General features: G+C 39.8%; 1 protein-coding gene across 6 annotated transcripts in view; it reads left to right on the top strand.

Moving 5' to 3' along the window:
* Positions 1-26,719, top strand: part of FAT3 (FAT atypical cadherin 3) — a 994,495-nt gene that overhangs the window by 731,152 nt on the left and 236,624 nt on the right. For 4 of the 6 annotated variants that reach the window (XM_077484996.1, XM_077484994.1, XM_077484992.1 and 1 more), the window contains 2 exons: positions 1,128-1,196; positions 21,853-21,992. In XM_077484996.1, coding sequence (XP_077341122.1) covers positions 1,128-1,196; positions 21,853-21,992 — 209 coding nt within the window. The remainder of the gene's footprint in view (positions 1-1,127; positions 1,197-21,852; positions 21,993-26,719) is intronic. The other 2 variants (XM_077484997.1, XM_077484995.1) reach the window with 1 other exon arrangement.

Raw genomic sequence — 26,719 nt, 5'->3', positions numbered from 1 at the left:
AGACCAACTTCTGCATAATGTGTGACGACAGAGTCACTTGTCATCTCCAACAGGGAACGTGTGATAGGGTGACAACATAGGAGCACAGCTGGAAGACGGTAGTCACTTCTTAACAGGATGTTCCTGAACAACGGCCTTCACAGGTATTATTTTAATGAAATCTGCAGAATTGATTGAGTTTAGATCTACGTTAAAGTGACCACATGACAGAGCTGCTTCAGGTTAAGAGTATATATAAAAAAATTGAGAATTTTTCAATAAAAAAGAAACAAAAAACAAAAAAACCCAACAAAACTGCAGAGTTATAGTACAACATACTTTTATATTTCTCATTAGACTCAAAGCCAACTCATTCATATTAATATTTGAATTAGAAAGTCACTCTTCACAGGTATCACGCAGAAATACCCTGGTTTTATTCTGCTTATTGAAATGTATGTCTAAGGCCTTGTACACACGGTCGGAGATTCTAATGGAATGTGTCCGATCGGACTGTTTTGTTGGATATTCCGACTGTGTGTGGTCTGCATCGGGCTGTTTCCATCGGAGTATCCGACGGACCAACTTTTCCAACTTGCCGGTAAAATTTTCCGACAAAATGGTCCGATCGGACATACTGCGATCATGTGTAGAGAATTCCGATTGGACAAAGTGCCACGCATGCTCAGATCAAATTCCTACACCAAAGCTATTAGCTACTAGCGTGAACGTAGTCCCGTCGTAACGAAATAACGTAATCACATCGGATTTTCCGACAACTTTGTCTGACTGTGTGTATGCAACAGTTTCGGACAAAATCCGTCTGACAAAATCCGACGGATTTGGTTGTCAGAATCTCCGACCGTGTGTACAAGGGCTAATACTAATTAATATGATGTTAACCATTTATGTTTGTAACAATGTAAACTTTGAGGTTCACTAGCTTGTTAAGCAGTCTCTGAAATGCCATGTATTTTGTTTGCTACGCTTCTGCTAATATCCCAAATCTTTTTGTTCTGTTTCAACTTTCTCTTCCATGTTGTCTCTTTCAGTGCACTAATGAATCTAAATCTTGTTTGACTTACCTCTCTCTCTTCTTTCTGCGTCTGCTTCTTCTGTCTCTTTTCTGCTGATTGCCCTGCTGCAAGGTGGCAAACTTGCCCGGGAGATGTTCTATATTCTGCAGACAGCTTGCGGGCAGAACTGCACTTCAGAAGGTATTACTGGTATAAAATACACATGACACATCACTGCTACTTTATCCTGATCTGTATTTTTTTTCCTTTTTTAATTTTTTTGTGAAAGGATTTCTGGGGTAACTTAACAAGATGCTAACCCTAATGTGTTTTATTTTTCTCTTGGAACTTGCATGTATTACAAGTTTGTACCTAGTTAGTAGCTTAAAGGAAATCTGTGGCAAAAAAAAAAACAAGGTATTTGATCATCTTAAATTCTGCTGTGCAGTGCTGCCAAGTGTGATAGGCTTTACCGAACTCCAGAAATATGGAAATATGAAAAGGATTGTGTTGGCTTAGGGTCGGGGTGTACTTTTGAGGACATTCATGAAGGTATTTGCACTCCCAGTGGTAGGCTGTTTCAGTCGAGATTTGGAAGTGCCAACTAGAAAGATGGCGGCTTCTAAATCTACTAATAGTAAAGCAGATGCTGCCTTTTTTTGGAGTAGAGAAAGTAAGAACACGTGCCTGTTTTTTACTGCTGTTGGTGAGAGTTGCCCCCTATTTTCTGCCACCAAAAGAAGAGAAGAACAGGTTTCAAGAGTGCAGGAGAACACTAACCTAAAAAAGCACTGTAGAACTTCTAACTGTTCCCCATATTACTACTATGTTTGTTGTGTGGCTTCATTGGCACGGTTTTCCATAATTTTCTGTAAATGTGACATCCTGCTTCTAAGGAAAAAATGTCAATTTGTGTAGAGTGGATAACGGAAACTAAAACATCAACCGGGACGCAAGTGGAAAAAAAAAGTGACAAATGTTCTAGCTTCTCTGTACCCCATCCAAAATAAAACAAAAAAACAAAACAAAATCACCTTTTTTTAGCTTTGTGATTGGCGTTAGTGCTAAACACATGAAAGGAAAAACATATATAATTCTTAAGTTGTATTAAAGCTTCATTTTGTTTCTTTTAAATAACAAACATGTCATACTCACCTGCTTTGTGCAGTGGTTTTGCTCAGAGAAGCTCTGATCCTCTTCTTTCTGGGTCCCATTACTACTGGCTCCTCCCCCCTTGAGCAGTGCCCCCAGAAAAAGTCACTTGCCCTGAGGGCACCGCTGCATGCTCACTCCTGTCTATAAGACACATAGAGCTGCAGTTCAGCCCGCCCCCTCCCTGCTCACTCTTCATTGGCTCACTGGCTGTAATTGACAGCAGTGGCAGCCAGTGTGGAGGGAGGGTCCTGGGACAGTCCAATATATTGTGAACATTGCAGGATCAAAGGGACCTCAGGTAAGGATTGGGGGGGGGGGGGGCTGCTACACACAAAAGGTTTTTTAGCTTCATGCATAGAATAGAAAAAAAAAAACCTTTAGCCTTTAGAACCACTTTAAAGTATAACTAAATGCAAAACTTTCTTTTTTGTTTTGGAAACAGTGGAGAGGGATTAGAACGCTTGTCAGTTTTTATTGCTGTTTGTGCTTCTGAGATTCACCCTCTCTATTTGACCTGTTTACCGTTATCATTGAAAGTTAAAGTAAAAGAAAATTCCAAATTTTGGGCTGTCCCTAGAAAAGTAATAGAGGGGGAATCTTCCAATGGGGACACTAATTCTGGTGGCCTGGGGATCCCTAAGGAATTCCTTTAATTTGCAGGGAATCCCTCTCACTTCCTGTTTGGCTATGGACAGGACGTAAAAGGAAATCTCTGCAACGGGACATAGATAACCCTTTCCTGCTCTATCCAAAATGAAAAAAAAAGTTTGGCCTATAGTTCTACTTTAAAGCTGAGGTCCGCCCACCGCTGCAAAAATTAAAAGCCAGCAGCTGCACATACTGACTTTTAATAATCAGACACTTACCTGTCCTAGAGTCCAGCGATGTCGGCAATGCAGCTGATGTTTCCATAAGCTGTCGGGTGCATACCGCCTCCATTGCCAGTAAGGGAACTCAGTAGTGAAGCCTTAAGGCTTCACACCGACTCCTCTCTCCTACTGACCTGGCAACCGGGGAAGGAGAAGGGAGGAGGGGGCCCGGGTGATGACATCAATACCCGTGGCTGAGGCTCCCGGCAGTGGGAACAGGATACCTGTATTAGACAGGTATCCTGTCCCCCTTCCCCCCGAAAGGTGGAAAATGTGGCATTGAAGGGGGGGGGGGTACAACAAGTGGAAGTTTCAGTTTTGGTTGGAACTCCACTTTAAGACATTTGATCCATCCAAATAAGTCTGTGTTGTCACCAAGTTGGGTGTTCCCTTCTGTCTTACAGTCCAGCTGTTTCAACTTCTGTTCAGGTGAGGGTAACATTTCTTTATTGTTCTAAAGAGCAAATTTTCCATATTTACACAGATATAGAAACCAGGAAATACAAAAATCATAAAGGATGTTTGTGGCATCTTTGTGTCATATGCCCATTAATGAACTTTTCATAGTATTATAAGGACAATCCACATCTGTAAATGACACAGGAAACTAGTCACTTAGGAAAATGGTAGCTGAAATGGGTTTCCTGGTGGTGAGTGGATTTTCCATCTGTGCCTTAAAAGGTATTAAAGATAAGCAGGGGATGGAACTCCAACACAATTGGCTAAGTCAGGATGTGATGGGCCTTAAGCCTGGTACACAATACTAGATTTTTCTTTTCATTTAACCCAGCAGGTTGAACGGGGAAAAAAAATGACAGCTCCAGTCAGAGCCGCTGCACTAATGATCCGATGTTAGTACAATGATCTCTCCTGCTGAGTTGTTGTGGTCTGATAGGGGGATGCCCCCCCACCAGAACACTCCAGTCAATGGCTGAGAGTGCTGATCTATCTGAGCTGCTGCTGTCTTTCCAGCATGCTTGTCCGACAGAAGCTGGCTGAACACCCAACTTTTGTCAGACTGGCTGTCATTCACACGGTCCGAATGTCAGCTGGTTTTTATTGAACCTGGTGATATCACCCCTTCATTAGGCCCGTGTGTACTAGACAATACAGTCAGACAGTAAAGCCCCATACATACTATCAGATTTTCTGCTGATTTTTTCATTCAGATTTACCGAGACCATATAATATGAGGTCAAACTTTAGGAGTTTCAATTTGTATGCAATCAGGCAGACCCTTGCTCTACATGGTTTTGGTAAATCTGAAGACAAAAATCAGCAGAAAATCTGATAGTGTGTATGGGGCTTTAGCCCATTTACCAGTCTGAGAAAGCCACACCTGAAAGTCAAGGATGCATTTTTTATATGTAAATACAAGAGGGGAAATTCAAAGTATTGTAAATGTACCTTTATAATGTATTGGATTCTTTAAACTTTCATGGGATGTGAGGTCAGACTTTCCTGGGGCCTTTGTCAAGTCTATGGGGCTGGAAAAACTGATTGAAGTTGGTTAAATACAGGTCAAAAGGAGGTCAAATGCACCTGTCAATGAATTCTGATGGATCTGCAAAGCATCTCAAACCAATTTTAAACTGATGCTATAAACTTACTGAGCAAAGGCCAGTTTACAGTCCTTGAGGCTTTGGGGGAGGGGGGGGGGGGGCTGACTGGGACCAGTGGAGGTAGAAAATGCCCTGGTGTCATTGAGAGTAAACAGTGCCCAATCATTGCTTTTAGTGGAAGTAATAGTGCCCTATCGTTGGTGTCATTGAGAGGAAAGGTGACCCATTGTTGGTATTCAAGGTAGGATTGGTGCCTCATTGTTGGTATCTGTGGGAGGAATGGTGCTCCATCATTGGTGTTTGTTGGAGGAATGGAGCCCCATCATTGTTGTCATTGAATGGCATGGTGCCCCAACCAAATAACTTAAATAATATGCACTACTGATGGCAGCAAGCTGTCTGCTTTATATAAGGGGCTCCTATTAGACTATACTGCTTGCTGAGATAGTGAAAAGGGCTGCATGTTATAGCATTTTGAGACTCCTAAAACCCCCTGCGCATGTCCTGTTATTTCTGCTGCTGGAAGCTTCCCCTTGCTGCCCTAGGCACAGGCCCATAAGTGCTTTGTGGTAATTATTACCCTACTGCTAATGCAATTATTGCCAAGTGCATTTTTTTCTGTAGCTTCTGTTTGTGCTTTTTATTGTCAATGTGTTCAATAAAACTGAACTATCTCAATGTATTTTCTGAAATATATAATAGAATCCCACACAGATAGTACAAAGGACAGTGTCAATCTAGAAATACTGGTATAGAGACATCTGCATGAACAGAGACATTTGTAGAAAAAGCTCTAAGTAGAAAAACTTCTAATTAAAGTGACATTTGTGAAGTCTTTTCAGCTCTAAGTGGGTTTTTAAGTAGGACTGAAGTCTGTAAATAATAATGTAACCGATAGAAAGGTTTGTTTCAGTTTCTGCTGGATGGCAGGTAACAGGCAAATTGGATGATCTTTTAAACCAACAACTCAATTGGATGCATTGGTATCTTTCCTGTTTTCAAAGCTAATCTGTACTTTGCCCATTTATGGCAAAATGTAATTTAGGGCAAAGTAAAGTATTCCCTAGATTGCAGTTACCATCCGGGGTTTGCAATTATCTTCCATGTGCTATCCTACTGCCTGCTGTCGGCCTACAAAAAAAAAAAAAGTACTTCTAGGTATGGAAGAGCATGGAATTCTCTTCTCTCCCTATCCCAACATTGAGTACTGAGAATTAAATGCCTTTAGCACCGTATAAGCTCTGACCCAGAATTTCACAAATATTTTTGGGCATGGAGTGGAGAAAAGGGTGTTGGGGAGAAAGTCAAAGTAGCGGAGAATGACAGCTATCCAGCGAACCTGGTAATGTGCCTTGAATCGGCAAAGTATAGGTTAGCTTTAAGAATACTGTGAGTCTGATACATGTCCCACGCCTTACCATGCATACCTATGATATGCCAAGGAGGAGGATGAGCTAAACACAGCTTTTCATTGATATTATTATTATTTTTTTATCTATTTTTTGCATTCGTCCTGGTGTGATTATTATTATTATTATTATTATTATTATTATTATTATTATTAATAATATACAGGTTTTATATAATGCCAAAAGGTTGCTCAGTGCTTTACAACATGAGGGCAGACATTACAGTTACATTACAATTTGGTACAAGAGGAATCAGAGGGCCCTGCTCGTTAGAGCTTACAATCCAAAAAGGATGACCTTTGGTGTTCATTACAACCACATGATGAGGCTTTTCAATATAATACCAGAACATTTCTCACCAATGGTGAAGCTCCTGTTACAGGACAATTCTGTAATTTGATTTCAAACTCTTCAAAGTTCTGTTACAATTGTTGCAAGGTAGTGGTATGTTAAAGTGATTGTAAATATTATTTTATTAAAAGAGTAGACATATTATACTTACCTGCTCTGTATAAGGGTATTGCACAGAGCAGCCCTGAGCCTCCTCTTCCCTGGTCCCCCGTCGGCGCTCTGGTCTCCTCCTCTCGGTGCGCCAGCATAGGAGGCCGATTCCTATGGGGGTACACCTGCGGGCTCGCTCCCGGGCTGCGCTGTGTGAGTCTATTGAAGCACACAGGGTGGCTCAGTCCTGCCCCCTGCCCTCTGTTCACAGGATTGGCAGCAGCAGGAGACTGTGGCTCCCACTGCTGCCTCAGTGAGCAGCGCTGGTAAAGATCAGTCTCAGGTAAGTATACATGGGGGGGGGGGTGTTACAAATATAGGGACACTTTTTACCTTAATGCAAGGAATGCAAGGTAAAAGATGTCTAGCCTTTAGAAACACTTTAATTATTTATCAGTCTTGGAAAATCATTATGGATATGAATTAAATAGATAGGTACATTTTAATAACACTAAATGTCAAAGTGTTTTTTTTTTTTAATATGTACAGTATATATGCTATATAATTTTACAATGACAGTCAATTTTGCCAGTTGATTTTTCAATGTTGTGGCTAAGTGTGCTTTAGAAAGGAGCATTTCTTTAATGGAAATTAAACTGAGTTTTGTTTAGTTTTATTTTACTTATTTTTAGTTTTACAAGTTTATAAACTTTATAATTTTTTTTGTCTAATATTTTGATTACAAAAACTAGTTTACAAATAAACATTTAATACTGAGTACATGCTGGGCCTTCTCATCAATAAAGCCCAGCACTACTGTAGAGCACTACACCTGTTGACAGCTATTTAAGATTAAAAACATGGACAGTTCAGTGTTTGCAAACCATAATGAATGAGGGTAATGTAATCCTTGACTTATTTGTGAGTGTATGTATCTAATATGCTACCATTTAACTCTGTTAAAACAAAACAACTAGCAAGTGATCTTAATAACGGCTAAAAAACATTTTATAAATTGTGTTTTGTTCCGAAACCTAAGAGGTAAATAAAAAAAACAAAAAAATTATATATATATATATATATATATATATATATATATATATATATATATATATATATATATATGTATATATATATATAATTATGCATTCCCTTTAAATTTGGTATACTGAAAAAAAAAAATGTATTTTTTTTTATTTATTTGTTATTTTTTCTAGTTTTTGCTTCTACTTGCTGATATTTTCTAAAACTGCCATTGTACAAAAACACTGTCAGCAAAAACAAAGGTACCTTTTTATTTTGTTTTTGCTGCAGCTAAACAACTTAAAAGGTGATATTTTTTTTCCCGTCATTCTGTACTTTAAGCTCTCGCTTTTCATCTTTGCCTGCGCCATTTAAATTTTTATGCTTATTTTACTTTTTTTGCTTCTAATTAACAGAACAAAGTATTCTCTTTGAAAAATCCTGGGCTCTCCCAAGGCTTTCAATTAAAGCTTTTTCTTGAAACACCATTCTTCAAACGATTTTTACAGTCAATTTTTTTTTTTTTTTTTTGCATAATTTCCCAGGCAAATCAATTAAAGCATTAATTGGAAGACGCCATGTCTTCCTTAGTGTAAAATTTAAAAAGCTTGTAATCTATCTGCCTTTCCTGGGTACTTCGGTATTTCTACCACCTAAATAAAATGTCAAGGACAGTTATGGGCTGGAATGGAATTTTAGCCACTCTGCATGTATGACAGTTTTGAAAATGACATTTCTGAGATTAATTGGAAGGAACAAAAAAGGGAGTTGTGATTACTTGTGCTCCAGTTAGCTACTCAAATGTGGAGGATAGTTTTATTCTTAGTAATGCAGATCAGCAATTTACCTTCCATCATTTAGCAAAATCACTCAATGATCAGGGCTGCCTCACCTAAATTCAGGGCCTAAGGCCAATCGCAATAGCCTAAATAAATTATAGATGGTGCAGATGTTGTCTGTCTTTGGTGTTTGGACAAAACATGGTGCCAGCAATCTTAGTAGAATTGATACTTGTCCAGTTTTAAAGCTGGACAATGCAGAACTTAAGGCTTCACATCTAAAGGTTACCATTCATTTTACTTGGAGGCTTTCATTGTGGAGCTCCTCTTCTAAAAAATATTTTATTTACCTGGCTTGTTTTAGTATATTAATTCACGGATTTCTCTATGATATCCTGGTCTGCTCACTTGTTGTAGGTTGGTGACCCTGAAAGCATTGAAGCTAAGAGGTCAACATCACATCCAGGCAACTAGCATTTTTAGATGAAGAACCATATTGGCAGTTCCCCTAACCTCTTGGAAGGTTGATCCTTTCATGACCAGAAGTCATTGATGCATCACTGCCCACACCAAATATATTAGCGATTTAAATCAATAATGAGTTATTTTGTCAATATAGTATGGTCATTAGTGATTTAAATCAGCCGTTTTTAACCAAGGTGCCCAGGTAACCTGGGGTGCCTTGGCAAAATACCTAAAAATTGCCCAAAAATGTATATACATTAAAGGCATATTTCATCTTTTTCCAAAATGTTAATGCGCTCATTTTGCTAAAATATAAAATGTGCCTTAACAAAATGTTTGTGGTCAAGGTTGGCTGCAACTGCGGTGATATCACCGCACTGCTGATGGCACTCTCTGTTGAGTCCCTCTGTTGCAGTGAGAGATAGTATTTTAATTCACCGATCCTCATTAATGGGTTATTTAACCACTTTCAGACCGGACCAATTTGCTGGTCAAAGACCAGACCACTTTTTGCGATTCGGCACTGCGTCGCTTTAACTGACAATTGCGCGGTCGTGCGACGTGGCTCCCAAACAAAATTGACGTCCTTTTTTTCCCACAAATAGAGCTTTCTTTTGGTGGTATTTGATCACCCCTGCGGTTTTTATTTTTTGCGCTATAAACAAAAATAGAGCGACAATTTTGAAAAAAACGCATTATTTTTTACTTTTTGTTATAATAAATATCCCCCAAAAATATATAAAAAAACATTTTTTTCCCTCAATTTAGGCCGATACGTATTCTTCTACATATTTTTGGTAAAAAAAATCGCAATAAGCGATTATTGATTGGTTTGCGCAAAAGTTATAGCGTTTACAAAATAGGGATAGTTTTATAGCATTTTTATTAATAATTTTTTATTATTTTTTTTTTACTAGTAATGGCGGCGATCTGCGATTTTTATTGTGACTGCGACATTGTCGGGGACACATCGGACATTTTTGACACATTTTTGGGACCATTGTCATTTATACAGTAATCACTGCTATATAAATGCAGTGATTCCTGTGTAAATGACACTGGCAGTGAAAGGGTTAACCAGTGGGTGGCAGTGTAGGGGTTAAGTGTTCCTAGGGGTGTGTTACTAACTGTGGGGGGGTTGGGCTTTCATTTAGTGTACACTGATCTCTGCTCCAATCACATGGAGCAGAGATCAGCGTCACTAGTTGCTAGGCAGAATGGAAAAATGTTGTTTATACAGCATTTCCTCCATTCGGCCGCTCCGTGAGACGATCGCGGGGATGCCCGCGGCGATCGAGTCCGCGGGTCCCGCGACCGGACTCACGGGGGTCCCGACCAGCGCGGGAGCGCGCCGCCGGCGGCGCGCTCCCGATGGCACGGCGGCAACGAATATTGGACGTACATGTACGCCAATATGCCTGCCCGTGCCATGCTGTCGACGTACATCGTCGTGCGCTGGTCGGGAAGTGGTTAAATCAGCCTTTTTCAACCAGGGTGCCCATGTACCCTGGATTGCCTTGGCAAAATGCCTAAAAATTGCCCAAAGATTTGTATACAAGCTGGTATGTGGATGAAGCTTGCCTTTTAGTTACACAAAGCCACAGATTTTCATTGTGCACCATTGCAATCTTCTAGCTGCCAGCATCCTAACGACCAAAGGCATCATCAGTTGATATGGAGGATGTCAGTAGGCTGCACAACATCCTTGTATCCCCCTCTCCTTCCTCTCTTCATCAGTGTTGGGGTTACATTAGCTGAGTGATGGAGAACAACTGAGGGAGAAGAGAAACATTGGAATACTAGTCAGTACTAGTTTGCAAAAGTGTATTTGCTTTGGAAGAATAAATCACCTCTAACGTTGGGTGTCCTACTTGTGTGGATGTTGTTGCATTATGTAAACCTATTAGAATAGTTATTACATTTTAGAATGGGGTGCCTCGAGATTGTCCATCATTTTTAAAGGGTGCCTTGAGATTGTCCATAATTTTTGAAGGGTGCCTTGACAGAAAAATGGTTGAGAAACACTGATTTGAATCTAAATCCCTGGAGAGTCACCTCCCCAGCATTCCCATGCCCTTAATATCATACTCCAACAGAATACTGCCTCATTTGGGGCATGGATTTTTAAAGAGCTGTGCTGCTCTCAATATCTATCAGAAGATCGTGAGCCCCAAAAGACTTACATTAAAGGCATATTTAATCTTTTTCCAAAATGTTAATGTGCTCATTTTGCTAAAATATAAAATGTGCCCTAACAAAATGTATGTGGTCAAGGTTGGCTACAACTGCGGTGATATCAGTACCCTGCTGATGGCACTCTCTGTTAAGTCCCTCGGTTGCAGTGAAAGATAGTATTTTAATTCACCGATCCCCATTAATGGGTGACCTGGCTTTGCAGGCAGAGCGGCGCACAGCTGAACTGAATTAAAAAGCAAACAGAATTCAAGAACAAACAGAATTATTCTGGTAGGGGATGAATGGCATTTTTGTTTTATGGGATGGTGTAGTTTACCATGCCCTAAATACAGGTGTAACATGAAACATGGTCCGAAAAGGGGACTATGCCTTTAACGCCATAGCCAAAACACTGAGTTATTAAATTTAACACTTAAAACTACAAATAACCCCTTCAGCTCTGGAAGGTTTACCCCCTTCATGACCAGGCCATTTTTTTTGCGATACAGCACCTTGTTACTTTAATTAACAATTGTGCGGTTGTGTGACACTGTACCCAAATAAAATGTACAGTATTTATCAGCGTATAACATGCACTTTTTACCCCTTAAAATCAGGGTGCGTGTTATACGCCGATCCCCGCCGATTGTGACGTTTTCTGCGGCCTTTGGAGAGCCAAAAGCCACAAAGAAGGGCCGAAAGCCGCAGAGAGCGGTCGAGTGCGGCCGAAAATAGCCGAAAATAGCCAAAAGCCGCCGAGAACGGCTGAGAGCTACCGATCGCCACCGAGATACACAGGACATCCACTCTGTATCTCGGCAGCGCCATTTTTAAATGGCAAGCCTGCAATGACACTGACAAGGCTGCAAATGACTGACAAGGATGCATTGATGGGCATTTAAAAGTTTTTTTCCTTAAAATTCCCTCCTAAATTTGGGGTGCATGTTATACGTCAGCGAGTGTTATACGCCGATAAATACAGTATGTCCTTTTTTTCCCCACATACAGAGCTTTTTTTGGTGGTATTTGTAGATCAAAAAATGACTGTCAATTTTGAAAATAGAACAATATCTTTTACTTTCTGCTATAGACCATAGCCAATAAAAAAAATAAAAAAATTTAATTTCTTCATCAATTTAGGCCAATATGTATTCTGCTACATATTTTTGGTAAAAAAAAATCCCAATAAGCGTATATTGATTGGTTTGTGCAAAAGTTATAGCTTCTACAAACTGTGAGATATATTTTTTGGAATTTTTAATTATTTTTCATTAGTAATGGCGGCAATTGGCGACACCTAACTTACACATTTTGGGGACCAGTGACACTAATACAGTGATCAGTGATGCAAAATATACACTGTACTAATGACACTGACAGGTAAGGGTCAACATCAGAGGTGATCAAAGGGTTAAATGTGTTCCTAGGGAGTGTTTGCTAACTGTGTGGGAAGGCAGAGATCCGTGTTTCTGCTTAGCAGGAACACAGGATCACAGCCTTCCCTTGTCACAGAACAGCGATCTGCCTGATTAACACAGGGAGATCGCCATTCTGCCTGTCTTCTGAATGATCGCCAGTCACCAGCACACATTGAGTCTGCTGGACCCACTTATTGGCTCACTCTGTGTCCATTTGCAGCAAGAGGCACAGGCATGCCCGAGACCCAGAAGTGCAGAATCACGCATAGGTACTTGATTCTGCCCAGAGCGGCCGCCCTGCCACAGTAAATGTACATGAACCAGTCCGCATCTGGTTAAAGTGACTTAAAATATAATTCCATCCTAGCACTAACTATGCTAGGCTTGCTACCTATCCTGCCTAAACTTTATAAAAACGGGCTTGCATACCTATTTTTAGTTTGCTCCAGTCCAATAATATGATCTGCATCTCCAGCTTCCTACTTTGAGCAGTCTGCGTGAGGAATAATAATTAAAATATGAAGATCCTTATAGCGTAAAGCATATTAGTATTATAAATACTAATTACATTTTTATTTTTTACAAAATATCTGTTTTAGGGACCATTCCCATCAGGTGCTGTGGGTCTGCGTTGGGTGGCTATTCCAGTGCAGTCCCACTTCAGGTGAAGGCAAAATGCCTTGCCTCCTATGTGCTCGGTTCACACGGCATTGCGGTGGTGTACAGGTGGCGTGTGTGGCACCCAACAGAACTGAATTCAATGTCAATAAAGTTTGTTTTAAAAAAAGTGAACTGAACAGTACAGGGCATTGGCACTGCAGTTGTCCAGCCAAATCACACTGCAAACCAGACGCTGCATTATAGCGCAGTGGCTGGTGGGAATAGTCCCTAACTCTGCCAATCAGAATCAGCAGGGATTAAAAGTTTTTTTTATTTTTTTGCTTTTTATAAAATGAAATCAAAGCTAATGAAAAAGGTTTACAAATTAGGTGATATAATTGTAAAGTCCCATCTGTTAAAAAAAAAAAAATTACATTTTATCCAATTACACCCCCCTTTTCTAAAAGCAGTCTGTGGTGGGATCACCTTTAATCATTGCCCTTGAAAAATCCCCAAGTACCCAAACTGCTGTTATTATATTATTGGTTCATTAAAATACGTCTGTACAATGACTCCATACAGGACATTGTATTCCTCACCAGGAAGGATGATAGAATTTATTTTATGAATGAACAAGTACATCGATATGTCGACTCTCCCCCCTCCACCTGTTATGCATCCTCGAAGAGGGCCACTGCTGTAAGTATTGTTGCTTGATGTGAGATCAGCACCTTGGAATGGAATAATCTTTATAAATCTTTAATCCAAGGTTGTTTGTGGCTTACAGACTGGCGAAGATTTATTTATTTTGCTTCGGCAGCTGATGCTATTTCTCTCCAAGACACAAAAATAATGAAGTTCGGCAGCATTTTAATGTTGTATTTTGGGAAGATTGAAGCCAGTAGACATGTTTTATTTTCAAAAGACAAATGGCATAAAAAAGTGACGTCAGAAGGCCACTTACTGTAAATTGAAGGTTGGTTTATGTAAAAGAGGATTATTTTAATAACGCTGGTCAATAAAACCGTAAACGTTTCCGGAACCTGTCAGAACTGAAGGTGACATAAGGTGAAGATGGAAAAAAATATTCTAGGACTACTGACTTTCTGTCTCATTAAAGTTGGCCTGAGCTTCTAAAACTGAAGATGTGTTATATGCACATTTGGAAGTTTTAATTGTGCCTAAGTTGTCCACTGAAAAATGCAGTTTTGTCTAGAATTCCTCCAGTGCACTTCCTGGTATGTGAGTGTGCCTAGGCTTTCCTATGTCTAAAGCCACATAGCTGTTTATCTACAGTGTGAAATCTAAGATTGCTAGTCTAAGGAAATTTGGAGTGAGATTTGGTGACCTCACCACTATGTTGCTCACTGTTCTCCTTGCTGGAGATTCTGACTTGAGGAAGTAAAGCCCTGCCTCTACCAAGATCACCAACTTCACACAGAGACAGTTTTACCTAATTACAACCCCCTTTTCTAATATCAGTCTGTGGTGGGATCACCTTTAATCATTGCCCTTGAAAAATCCCTATCTGCTGTTATTATATCATTGGTTCATTAAAATACATCTGCACAATGATTCCATACAGGGCATTGTATTCTTCACCAGGGGCGATGATAGAATTTCTTTGATAAATGAACAAGTACAGCAATATATATACTCCCCCTTCACCTGTTCGCTTCCTTGTAGAGGGCAACTGCTAATCTCAGGAACTGTGGAGTGAGATTTGGTTGCTCACTGTTTTGCTTGGTGGAGGTTCTGATTTGAGGAAGTAAAGCCCCGCCTCTACCAAGATGGCCACCTTCACACAGAGACTGTGCGGAGCAAAGCATGGAAAGTCAGTGATGGGGTAAGATCAGTTGCAGGAAGACTACAACTAATACCAGTCATTAGTCATTTGCCTTCTGCCTGCTTTTTGTAGCACAATTTCCAGAGTTCAGTTCCTCTTGAAAGCCTCCCACAGCCTAAAATGCTCAATGATAATAGGCTTGATTGGCACTAAAACACCTGGAGAAAAGTAATTATTTTCAGAAAAGTGACTGGTATGTTCAGGTTATTCCAATGAGATTTGAAAATTACAGTCACATGGCTGAAAATAAAAATATCTATCCTTGTACAAAACTTTGTGGATTGAGTCTAATGGCAGCTAAATAGCACTTAAACTGTAGGCTGTACTATAGTGTAACTCTAGCTAACCCTTTTTTTTAGATGGGGCATAGAAAGGTAAGAATCTCTGTAATGTTTATAGTCTCTTTTGGGGAAATTTCCCCGATTTCCTGTCCTGGTTAGAACATTGCCACAAAAGAAGAAAGTGAAATCTTCAATGCTAACCCAGCAATAAAAATATTATTATATTATTATACAGTATTTATATAGCGTTAACAGTTTGCTCAGTGCTTTACAATATAAAGGGAGACATTACAGCAACAATACAATTTAATACAAGAGGATTAGGAGGGCCCTGTTCCTGGAAGCTTACAATCTAATAGGGAGGGGTTGGTGGAAAAAAAGGTAAATACTCTGAGGAATGAACTGATGGGAGAAATTGAAGATTCAGTTATTAGCTGAAGGCCGGATAGGCTTCCCTCAGGAGATGAGTTTTCAGGGGATCGCCTAAAAGTGGACAATGTAGGAAATAGCAGACTAGATTTAGGTAGGGAGTTCCAGAGGACATGCTGGTAGGTTAACTGGCTTCTGTCCAAAATTGGCCCTAGTATATGAATGGGGACCTTGGATTGTGGGCTCCTTGAGGGTAGGGACTAATGTGAGTGTGCAATGTACAGGGATAGGGACACTTGTAGACACTCACTCGGGTTGAACTGGATGGACTGGTGTCTTTATTCAACCTTACTAATTATGTAACTATGTTGGCGGTTCTGGCCTGATTCTGGCCTTTTCCCACACCATAAAAAATGTGTTTTATATTGATGAATTTTCTATCGCTTCCGGTTAATGATAACTTTTTCTTGAGGACAGAAAGTGAGAGTAAACAATCCTATTGCTCATGACAAGGCATGGCAGCATCCAGCAACAGAATCACCAGTGTGACCTGGACTATCAGAATAGACATGCCTGAAGGACTCGAGGGGTCTTCTGTGGATATCTTGCTACCACAACTCCTGCAAGATATCAACTAAGCAAGTCATATAAAATAGTATTTAGAGGCATTTTTGTTTAGTGTCTGGAGTTGATTTTCTATGGTGTGGCACTATTAGTATTACTGCCACATAACAGTCCTAATCCTTCCACCTGTTAGTGCAGGAACCCAGCAGCCACTATCTGTTAGAATGCTATAAAAGTCATATTTTAGTCATATATCACCGTCTTTCAGTGCTCTTCCTTGGGAACACATGGGCACTTATAATTCAATGAAGAAAGTTTTGAACACTACTTAAACTTTACTGTCATAGCTCAGAGAAGCTAAGGTCATATTAACCTTTTTTTCTTTAAATTTAAAGAACTTCACTAAGCTTTCCTTTGGCTGTGCTTAATTTAATGTCAGGAAATATGTGTGTGCATTTCACTGAGTTATTTCTTTTAATGGGGCCCCCAAATTTCCAATATGTTAATTACAGGTGCCTAACTGCAATCAGCATCTCTGTATGTTGTTGTTTTATTCTATCTTTTCTGATTCTCCGCTTCTTTTACTGTTCCCAATTCATCTACTGAGAGTACAGAGCCCTAGAAGGCACTCTGCATGTGGTTAGTTTGGTGTGTATTGCTAGAGAGTTTTTTTTTTGGGAGGGTGCATGTGATCGGCACAGGGCTAATCACTACTGTCCATAGAGAAGGTCAAGGGTCATACAGCCTCATAGGACAGTCAGAGAAGAAGGAAAAAATATCCTACAAGCTTTAACCATAGTTACATAGTTAGTCAGGTTGAAAAAAAAGAAAAAAGACACAAGTCCATCTAGTTCAACCATAAAAAAAAAAAAAAAATAATAAAAAGTATCATAAGATCCCATATACCCAATCCTATACCCACAGTTGATCCAGAGGAAGGCGAAAATAAAAACAGAAAAGCAGGATCCAATTTGCTACAGCAGAGGAAAAAAATCCTTCCTGATCCCAGAGAGGCAATTGGATTTTCACTGGATCAACTTTACCTATAAATGTTAGTACCCAGTTATTTTATGTACATTTAGGAAAGAATCCAGGCCTTTCTTAAAGCAATCTACTGAGCTGGCCAGAACCACCTCTGGGGGGAGTCTATTCCACATTTTCATAGCTCTTACTGTGAAGAAACCTTTCCATATTGGGAGATGAAATCTCTTTTCCTCTAGACCTAAAGAGTGTCCCCTTGTCATCAGTGTTGACCATAAAGTGAATAACTCAACACCAAGTTCACTATATGGACCCCTTATATATTTATGCATGGTGATCATATCCCCCCTTAATCTCCTCTTCTCAAGAGTGAATAGATTCAGTTCCTCTAATCTTTCCTCAGCTGAGCTCCTCCATGGCTCTTATCAGTTTGGTTGCCCTTCTCTGCACTTTCTCCAGTTCCCCAATATCCTTTTTGAGAACTGGTGCCAAAAACTGAACTGCATATTCCAGATGAGGTCTTACTAATGATTAGTACAGGGGCAAAATCATATTCTTACTTTATTTCAATTTATTTTCATTGTCTGGTTACGTTTAATTTTGTGCCTGTGATATGATATACCTTATCAATTTTTGATTATCCCTACCACATAGTACCCTTATACAATCAGCAGGCGTATATAGAAAAGAAAGGGGGGTGGTTGCACCATACCCAGTGCCTGTCACTATATACCTAAGCATAGAGTATTTCTTCAGGTGGCCTGGCCTATGTAGTCTGCGGTTTTCTCCTTCTTGTCATTTACATTGGGACTTTTTTCCTATTACTCACGGGATATAGGACTAATATAGTGATGCGATAAGGGCGTATCCTTAGCTACACATTTTTGAGGTAGCGCCAGGGTCCCTATTCTTATTTATATTTCAGGGGCAAAATGATATCTCTCTCTCTGGAGTCCATACCTCTCTTAATAGGAAAGGACTTTGCTCAATTTAAACCGCAGTTTGGCATTGCATGTTATTATTGAGCTTATGATCTACCAAAACCCCCATATCCTTCTACACCATTGATTCCCCCAGTTGTACTCCCCCTAGTATGTATGATGCATGCATATTCTTGGCAGGACATTGATAGAAGTCACAAGGTTGCTATATAGTGTTGATGAGAACAGGTATTTAGCAGTTTACATTTACCAAAATATTTGCATTTCCCGTACATGTTATGTGTACTGTGGGAGACCAGATGTAGTGAATGCAGGGTCCTGGGTTTAGCTACACTTTAATTCTCACTGACCTTTGTAGCTTTAATCATTGTGGAGCAAGTCAACCTCAAAATTAACAGTAGAAGCATTGAAGTCCTCTAAGTTGTTCTCTCAGCCGCTCAGTTCCCTATGTCCCCCATCCAGAGCTCCTGCTCTATGTAAACATTAGAATATTTTAGGCTGCAAGGCTACTAGGTCACTGCTGAGCTGTGAGGCCATTGCCTAGAAAAGCTAGGGGAGCTGAGCTGTTGAGAGAAGGACTTGGTGGATTTCAGTGCTTCTGCTATAAACTTTGAATAAATAAATGCAGGCAGCTACAGATGTCCATAAGGGGCTAATTCGTAGCTCATTTACTGCATGTGTTAAGCAAATGTAAATGTTTTAGTGTCCATAGTTTGGCCACTGATTCACTTTAATGTTGCTTTAGAACGAACTGTCACCTGTTTTCCTGAGCCATGTAGAAGCTTACACTCTAATGCTCTATTCCTAGGTGTAATGTATTTAATGTTCCAGCATGTTTTTGGATTTCGGGTATAAACCTAAGGACATCCATACAGACATATAAGCTATATATGTCTGTATATATATATATATATATATATATATATATATATATATATATATATATATATACAGACATATAGATAAGGGTCCTAGTGTAAGGTCACAGTGTATGCCAGGGCCTTGCCTACCTGCACCAAAGGTCTAGATCAGTGTTTCCCAACCTTAGATCCTAAATAACCCCAACAGGTCATGTTTTTGGAGCTTTTCTTAGATAAAATAGCTGTTTTAAATATCAGGAAATCGACAATGATTTAAAATGCTTCTGTAAGGTAAAGGAAATCCTGAAAACATAACTACGAGCACAGCAGTACTATGTATGAAACAGACCACTGTAGTTTCCATTCCACTTGACTGCAGGGCTCTGTTTTCTGATATTCCTCTGCAATCTCTGGAAATGCAAAAACAAAAAAACATATGTGCTGCAACAGAAGAATAAGGGTCCAAAAAAAAGTATAAATCTACTGTAAATCATAGATGTAATTGGTTCATAATATTTCCTTAAAAGAGGAAAGACTTTGGCTGAGTTTAGTTGAATCTTCTGCCAGGAGTGGTTGTTACTTTTAATTAAAAAACAATCACTTTTTCAATCTGCCCATTAATTGCAGTCAATATCTAAAATATATCATTCTTTGTTGGCACAATTGTTTTATTGAACAAATGTACCATCATGTGTAGGACCAGAATGACATACGATGGTTTGTAACCACATTCTGCTTGAAAAAACAAGGAATTGAAGAGAATTTCTTTACATCGCTTCGCTAGCGTTCATTGGATAGAGTCTCCCTTGTGTAAAGAGAAATTTTCCTATCAATTGTTTCAATCCCCGTTAACTGGACGCTGACAGATAGAACCGGCTCTTTCATTGTTTGCCATGAGGAGTCGTGAGATTTGGAATGGAACACTGTGAAATGCTGTGTTGCCATGCAGTTAATGGAGTCAAGCTGTATCATCTAACATCCAGAACATTCCACTCTTATCAATTGCATTTGAGCATGGCATTGTGTAACGCTGTGCGGGCTCCAACACTTGCAGGGGAGTGTTACGGGACTTTAGTACGGTGTTTCTCTTTGGCTTGTGCTCCAGCTAATTTGGCCTTTGCATACAATCTTTGCTAAACCTAAAACAGAAATGTAACAACATGTTAAAGCTACAAATATCGTTCACTGATATACAATATATGTATGTAAAACTACCCACACATGTAGAGAATAACCTTTCAAATCAATGCACAAAAATCCTGTAAAGCATGACAACTAAATTAGACTATAACTTGGTAGTTAATTTCAATCTCCTGTCACGATCATGGAGAGTAGATGCCTACTGGCCCTCATATCTTGGGGCTAACATCGATTAGGCAGGTCTTGACTGCTGTCATTGTCCCACATTCTTCTTCTTTGGCATGAACATTCAAGGTTTGAAGAGCTGACCATATAAGCATATGACGTTCTTTGTAGCACCCCACACATTTACTGCCTTGTGAACGGTTGCACTGTGCCTACACGTCCTCTGAAATCTTTGGACAGGCTTAAGAAAGAGTATTGCTTGATGTTTCTTTTAATTTCAGTTACGGAATTTTTTTAAAAAGGTTTGGGGCTGGAACAACTACATTAACAAATATTGAAAATAGGGTCAACCAAGGTCCAAATGAAACTGTCGACTTAGAAAACTATTAGATAAGCACCTGAACGACCACAACATACAGGGATATACAATGTAATACTGACATATAATCACACACTTGACTTGATGGTGTTTTTTTTTCAACCTCACCTACTATGTAACTATGTTCCTAATTACGACAAAATACAAAAAATTAACACCCTAAGGAAAGCAGTAATTCATGGATGACCAGTGGTCAAGTATTCAAAATACATAATTGGAAAAAGTCAAAGCATTTTTTCCAAAAATATTTTTGGAACAAAACAATGCTTTTTTAAATGGTCATCTACGAAATATCCCTTTTCTTGGGGCATTCATTTCTGGCATTTTAAGATGGAATTAGAAGAGTAGGTGGATCCTTGTTTTAATAGGAGGAGTGAGACTCTGAAGTAGCTGGAAGTGGAACTATAGGGACACAATTTCATGCAAAATCGAAAAAGAAGTTAGGTGAATCAGCCCAAAAGACTTCCTCTAACTGAAGTATTCATTTTTGGTGACTGACCCTTGAATAGAAAAGGGATTGTCATGCCAACTTGAAAGTGGAGTGGAATCATGCAAAATTTACTGAAAGGGGAATGTGCTGGTCATGTCTGTAGAGTTGCTGTCCATACAGTGCATTGATTAAGTTATAGAGGTATAATAGACGTATAATATCAATAACCTGAGCATAGCTGCAAAGCAATCGGTAGATGTGACAACCTGAACACTCACCAAATTGCCCAAAACACTAAGAGAAACAAACTTTAGAAATGGGTAAGCAATGACCAAAGGTTGTATATATCTGAATTTTTTATAACGTTTATTATACATAGTAATGCATACAGTATACATTTATACAGTATATATATATATATATATATATATATATATATAGATATAGATATCGGTATATATATCTAGATATAGATATATATCTATATCTATATATTGTAATAACACAGTCTATTAGCAAAGAGGACAACTAAACCTCTTAAGGGTGTATGAATAAAAATTCACAAAGCTGTCCATTCTTTGAAAAAGTGCATATACATTCTTTCTGTGTAGATGGGAGCAACATTATTAGGCTATTCCCTGTCCAGGTCGAATACAGAATAGGGCAAATCAGGAAATTGCTGCATTATAGCCTCTAAAAGGAGCTGATGATCATAGGAAATAAATACTCACTGTGATTGTCAGCTCCATCTATTCACTGTAATGTTGTATTTTCCTGATTTATTCCATTCTGTATAAAGAAAAACATTCAACCTGAAGAGAAAATAGCCTAATATTTATTTTTGGCCACATTCAATCAGAACAAATTGCACATTGCAAAAACCGATAAAAGCACTTTAAAAGCAAACTTTTAATAGAGTTATTAGAGAATTCTTTGCTCATGATGATATGCCAAGAAATAGTGTGCCTTTTCTTGAGTTTGACTTGTTGTTTCTTTCTGTACCAGGTGGCAATGTGGATAGCACTTTTGACATTGAAAAGGGAGTGGGGACAATTGTGATTGCCAAGCCACTGGATGCTGAACTCCGCTCCAGCTACAATATGACGGTGGAAGTTACAGATGGGACAAACGTTGCAAGCACTCAGGTAACACCTATAACAAATCATCTCTCTTGAGGTATCTAAGCAACTTTGTACAAACAATCCTGGCTTTGCTTATCTGACCCTAAGTTGACAGTGTGAGGCCTCACCAAATGGTGAATGAAAATGGTTGTAGAAGGGACACAAGGTTTGCACACATGTATGCAGAGTGCAGACCTCTGGGTATCAATTATGAGCGGCGAAAACTGTTTTTACAGCGTCCCTGAATTTTAGTATTCCCGGATTGAGCTCCATAGTTTGGAGATTTCAAAGTGCTTTGAGAAGGAAGAAATCTCCAACCCAGTGTCCATAGGCTAAGAGAGAGTTGAGATGGATGAGAGAGTTTGGGAGACTGGGAAAGATGGCTAGGCGAGACCAGGGGACTAAGGGAGTCTGGAAGTTTCAGAAAAGTGAGAGTGCCCAGGGTGTCAGGAGAGCCCCTATCGAGAAGCCAGAGAGTGGGCCTGTGCAGTGGGGCGCTGCAACTGAATAGGATGAGAGAACAAGGAGAGCTGTGAAAGCTGAATGCAACATAGAGGTACTGTGTAAAGTAGTCTGGGGAATCAGAAGTGAATAGTCAAGGTTGAAGCCTAACTGGTGAAGAGGGAACCAGGTGGCTCTGCATTTTTCCTTTACCTGTTATGATCATAAAAATCCCCCACTTGGACAATTGTTTTCTGTTGAACATTAAAAGAGAAGTATAGGGTTTTTTTTTTTTTTTTTTTTTTTTTTTTCAAGAATCATACTTACCTAGGTGGATGCAGCATCGCTCTGGTGCTGCATCTGTTCCCAGCTGGCTCAAAGTCTGAGAACTGAGTGATCAAACACCGCTGATCACTGTGTTCTCAGTGTTCTGTGAGTAGAGAGCTGGTGACTGTCAGTCACCACTTTCTGCTCTGCCCACCTTTCCTGCGTGTGGGGCCAGGCTGAACCAGGTGTCGGTCCAGGGTTGTGGGCGGATCCTGACCATATTGTCACTATTTTGTTCCCCAGCCTGGACCAGCTCTATGACATCAGCCGACAGTGGGCTTCAGCCCGCTGTCTGCTGAAAACGGGTCACAGGAGTGCAAAACGTACTGCACTGCTGTGATCCACAGGAAAAGTACAGCCAAACAAGCTTTTCTCCTTTAAGTTTGTTTAATAAAAGTGGGCTGGCGAGCCTTAAAACCACAGTTTGGACAGGCATGGACTAAAATTGTTCTCACCACTAAGCTGAATTCTCCATATAACACTAAATACACATATACAACACAACCCTCTGTAGTGGAATTATTTTTTTCTCAAAGCAAAACTACAAAAGTGACAGTAGTTGGGATAAACTATAACGCTGCCAGGGGTGCATAAAGCGGAACGTCACTCTAAACTTCACTGAAAAAGTGAAGCAAGTATTGATTTTTATCGGTACCTGCTTCCACTTATGCAGTTCTTACCTAGGTGCTTTTGTAAAAAAAAAAATCAGCAGCAGTGTTTGTAGCTGCTAAATTTAAAGAGAAATTTCATTTTTTTTATATACAGCCGCAGCAACTTTTGCCGAAGAAAGTACATTTAACCACTTGATAACTGGGCACTTAAACCCCCTTCCTAACCAGATCAATTTTCAGCTTTCGGTGCTCTCACACTTTGAATGACAATTACTCAGTCATGCAACACTGTACCTATATGAAATGTTTGTCCTTTTTTCACACATACAGAGCTTTCTTTTGGTGGTATTTAATCACCGCAGGGTTTCTTATTTTTTGCGCTATGAATCAAAAAAGACTGAAAATTTGGTTAAAAAAAAATTAGTTGTTTCTGTTAAAATTTATTGGCGAGTATTGGGAAGTATTGGGAAGTATCGGCAGAGTATTGCAGAGTATTGGCACAGTGTTGCAGAGTATTGGCACAGTGTTGCAGAGTATTGGCACAATGTTGCAGAGTATTGGCAGAGTAAAGCACAGTATTGGCAGAGTATTGCACAGTATGGGGAGAGTATTGGCACTGAGCAGCACTGTGGGCACTACACATTCAGCCCACAGCGCTGCTGCCATCTTTCCACCTCTCCTCTTTCACTGTACTGATCGGTACAGAGAGGAGAGGGAGGAACCGGCATCATGACATGACTCCTGTTTGTTTACAATTGAGCGACCAGCGGCTGTTTACCGCAATCCGTGATGCACCAGGTCCTACGGACCTGGAGGTCATGGATGTTTGCGGGAGCACGCCCCAGGGGGCGTGCGAGAGCAACATTCTGGGAGGACGTCTAAGGATGCCCACCCAGAAAAACACGACCACGCTGTAGCCGCCTTTCGGCTATGGCGCAGTCAGCAAGTGGTTAAACTGTGTGAATACAAAGTGCCCGTTTATAGCACCCCTGGCCATGTTATATGGCTGTTGGTAAATATAAATTGTACACAAATGCTAAAGGAAAATTGGAATACATATTACCAGCTAAAAGCAGTACTAAATCCAAAAAGAAAAAGGTTAAATATTGCAATTTACTCCTTTCCTAGATGTAGTGGCTGTATTCATTTTCTTTTTAGGCTTTTTTGTCTTTATTTTCATCTGGTGATTTGGCCAGCAGCACACTTCCTGTCTTAGAGTGTATCCAGCCTGGATGGAGGAGCCGTGAAGGCATGCTTGGACAACAACATTGTCCGCCTGGGGGGAGGGTAGTGTTAGACTAGCAGAGTTAGACTTGACTAACACATTAAATTATATTACTAATTATAGAATTGTGAGAATAAAAAAAAAAACACACACATACATTCATCTGTCCCCCCCCCACCCCCGCCTCTATACTAAAAATCACCAGCTCTCTGCTCTGCCCCTCCAGTGCTCACTGAAGCTCTGGACCATGGAGGGAGCAGAATTTAACAAAGCTGGTCAGACATACCCCCTCCTCTTCTCTCTGTAAGGATACTTGTGAATAGAGGCGTGGCTGTCACTCAGCTATGCCAGCACAGAGCACTGCAGTATGAGGACTGAAAGTAGCATTTTTATAAATGAAATGAAGGCTATTTCAGAGTATTTAAAAAATGTTAGTCACAAATCATAACGGGTAGGCACAAGAACGTAAAAAAAAATATATACTGAGATCTCATTTGGTTTTGAACCCGTTTAACACATTTGCAGGTTGTAAGCACTGATTGAATTTTTTTCTGAAGCCAGCGACTCAATATAAAACATTGTGTTTTGTGCCTCACCTTCGTGTTGCTGTCTATTGACCCGTACTTTAAGCTCAAGCTAATCAGCCTTGTATAGATTCATTCTTTAAAATCCCTCAAATATAATGTACAGATGAAAGGGGATGATAGCTCTCAGTGGCAAGTGAATCATGTAATCAATCCTAGAGCCTTGGGATAAATATATACATTGCACAATGGAAATGCAAAAGTCGGATGTCAGTAGCAAAGAACATGAAGTTCTGCTTTTTAAGTTAAAGGAGTTCTATGGTCACAGCATCCAGTTTCATTTTATAACATCGGCATTGTAATAACAGCACAGACTGTAGCTAAATATGACAATCAAATATAAGAATACTTGAAAAATCCCCTTTAATGTTGTGAGTTCTGCCTGTCTACTGACATCTCTTTCCACAATGTCCTGGATTCCCTGCATGCTTTGCAGCTTCTCCTCTGCTGTTTACTTTTAATTTCCAAGGACTACATGTCCCATGGGACTGTGCTGCCTCCAACCACTGATTCCTATACTGACTCCGCCTCCTGAAACTCCTCCTCTGAGCACCTCTGTAGTTCAGAAGGCAGTCTCTGTGAAATGTGTGACACAGCAATGCCTACTCATAATCCATAGCAAATACAGAATTCAAGGAAGTAAAGGTGTGAGGATCTTCGCAAAAAATAAAAAAAACTTCAGGATCATTAACAGTAATAGAGTAGACTAGAAATAATCGAAATACAATGTGCAAATGAAACGATGATTTCAAATTTTGATCATGGATACACTTTGAATAAAGCAGTGAGCAATGATATGCTTAAAACTGGTAAGTTTGAAAAGCAGGAGTATTTCCCTTGATTAAAAATTTAATGTAAAAATCGCAGAGACTCAGAGCCGTTCCTGGAAAATGGAACAGGTAACAACTCTGTAAGGGATCTTAGTTGTGATCACCTAAACGTTCCGGTGGAAGGTCTCTGCTCAGTGATAGGCCAGAACTTTTTCACTACTTCTAACTATTCGACTTGGTATGGGCAGCCGTAGCTCCAACATGTAGACGACACATATAGTCAGCTCCCCACCTCTTTGTCTAGAGTAGACAATCATGTCATCTTGTCCATTCATACTTCTTATACAATCAAGTGATCACTCCTTCATAAATCTGTTCACCAGCACATGGTTCCCATTACCTGTCATTCAAATGTGTTTTTTCACGGTTCACTGATTAATAATATTATACTCTGATAATATTGTTTCAAAGATTGGTTTACCATTTGTCCAGAAAAACCGTCATGACTCATGACACCCGTAAATACCGTCTGATTAGTCACAGGTGAATTGGGGATCCATAAGACATATCTCGTACAACCAGAGCTATCAGGTTTAAACATAACACCCCTCTTTGAAAGATCACAACGACAGATCAGTTACATGGGTAGACGTATGTTGGAGTCATTACGTTGCTACCTTGTTTCCTGTCTGAGTAAATACGTAACAACATCTTTTGTTGCTAATTACCTCTCAGACGGAGCTAAGCTACATCAGTAACTCGATCATCTCCCTCTGTTGACCTCTGGTGTGTG

The sequence above is a fragment of the Lithobates pipiens genome, unplaced genomic scaffold (genome assembly GCF_037356315.1).
Source record: "Lithobates pipiens isolate NorthernLeopardFrog02 unplaced genomic scaffold, aLitPip1_a1.2 Scaffold_17, whole genome shotgun sequence".
NCBI classification, from domain to species: domain Eukaryota; kingdom Metazoa; phylum Chordata; class Amphibia; order Anura; family Ranidae; genus Lithobates; species Lithobates pipiens.
Note: the sequence above shows the minus strand (reverse complement) of the source record. Positions and strands in the feature narration are given on the sequence as shown.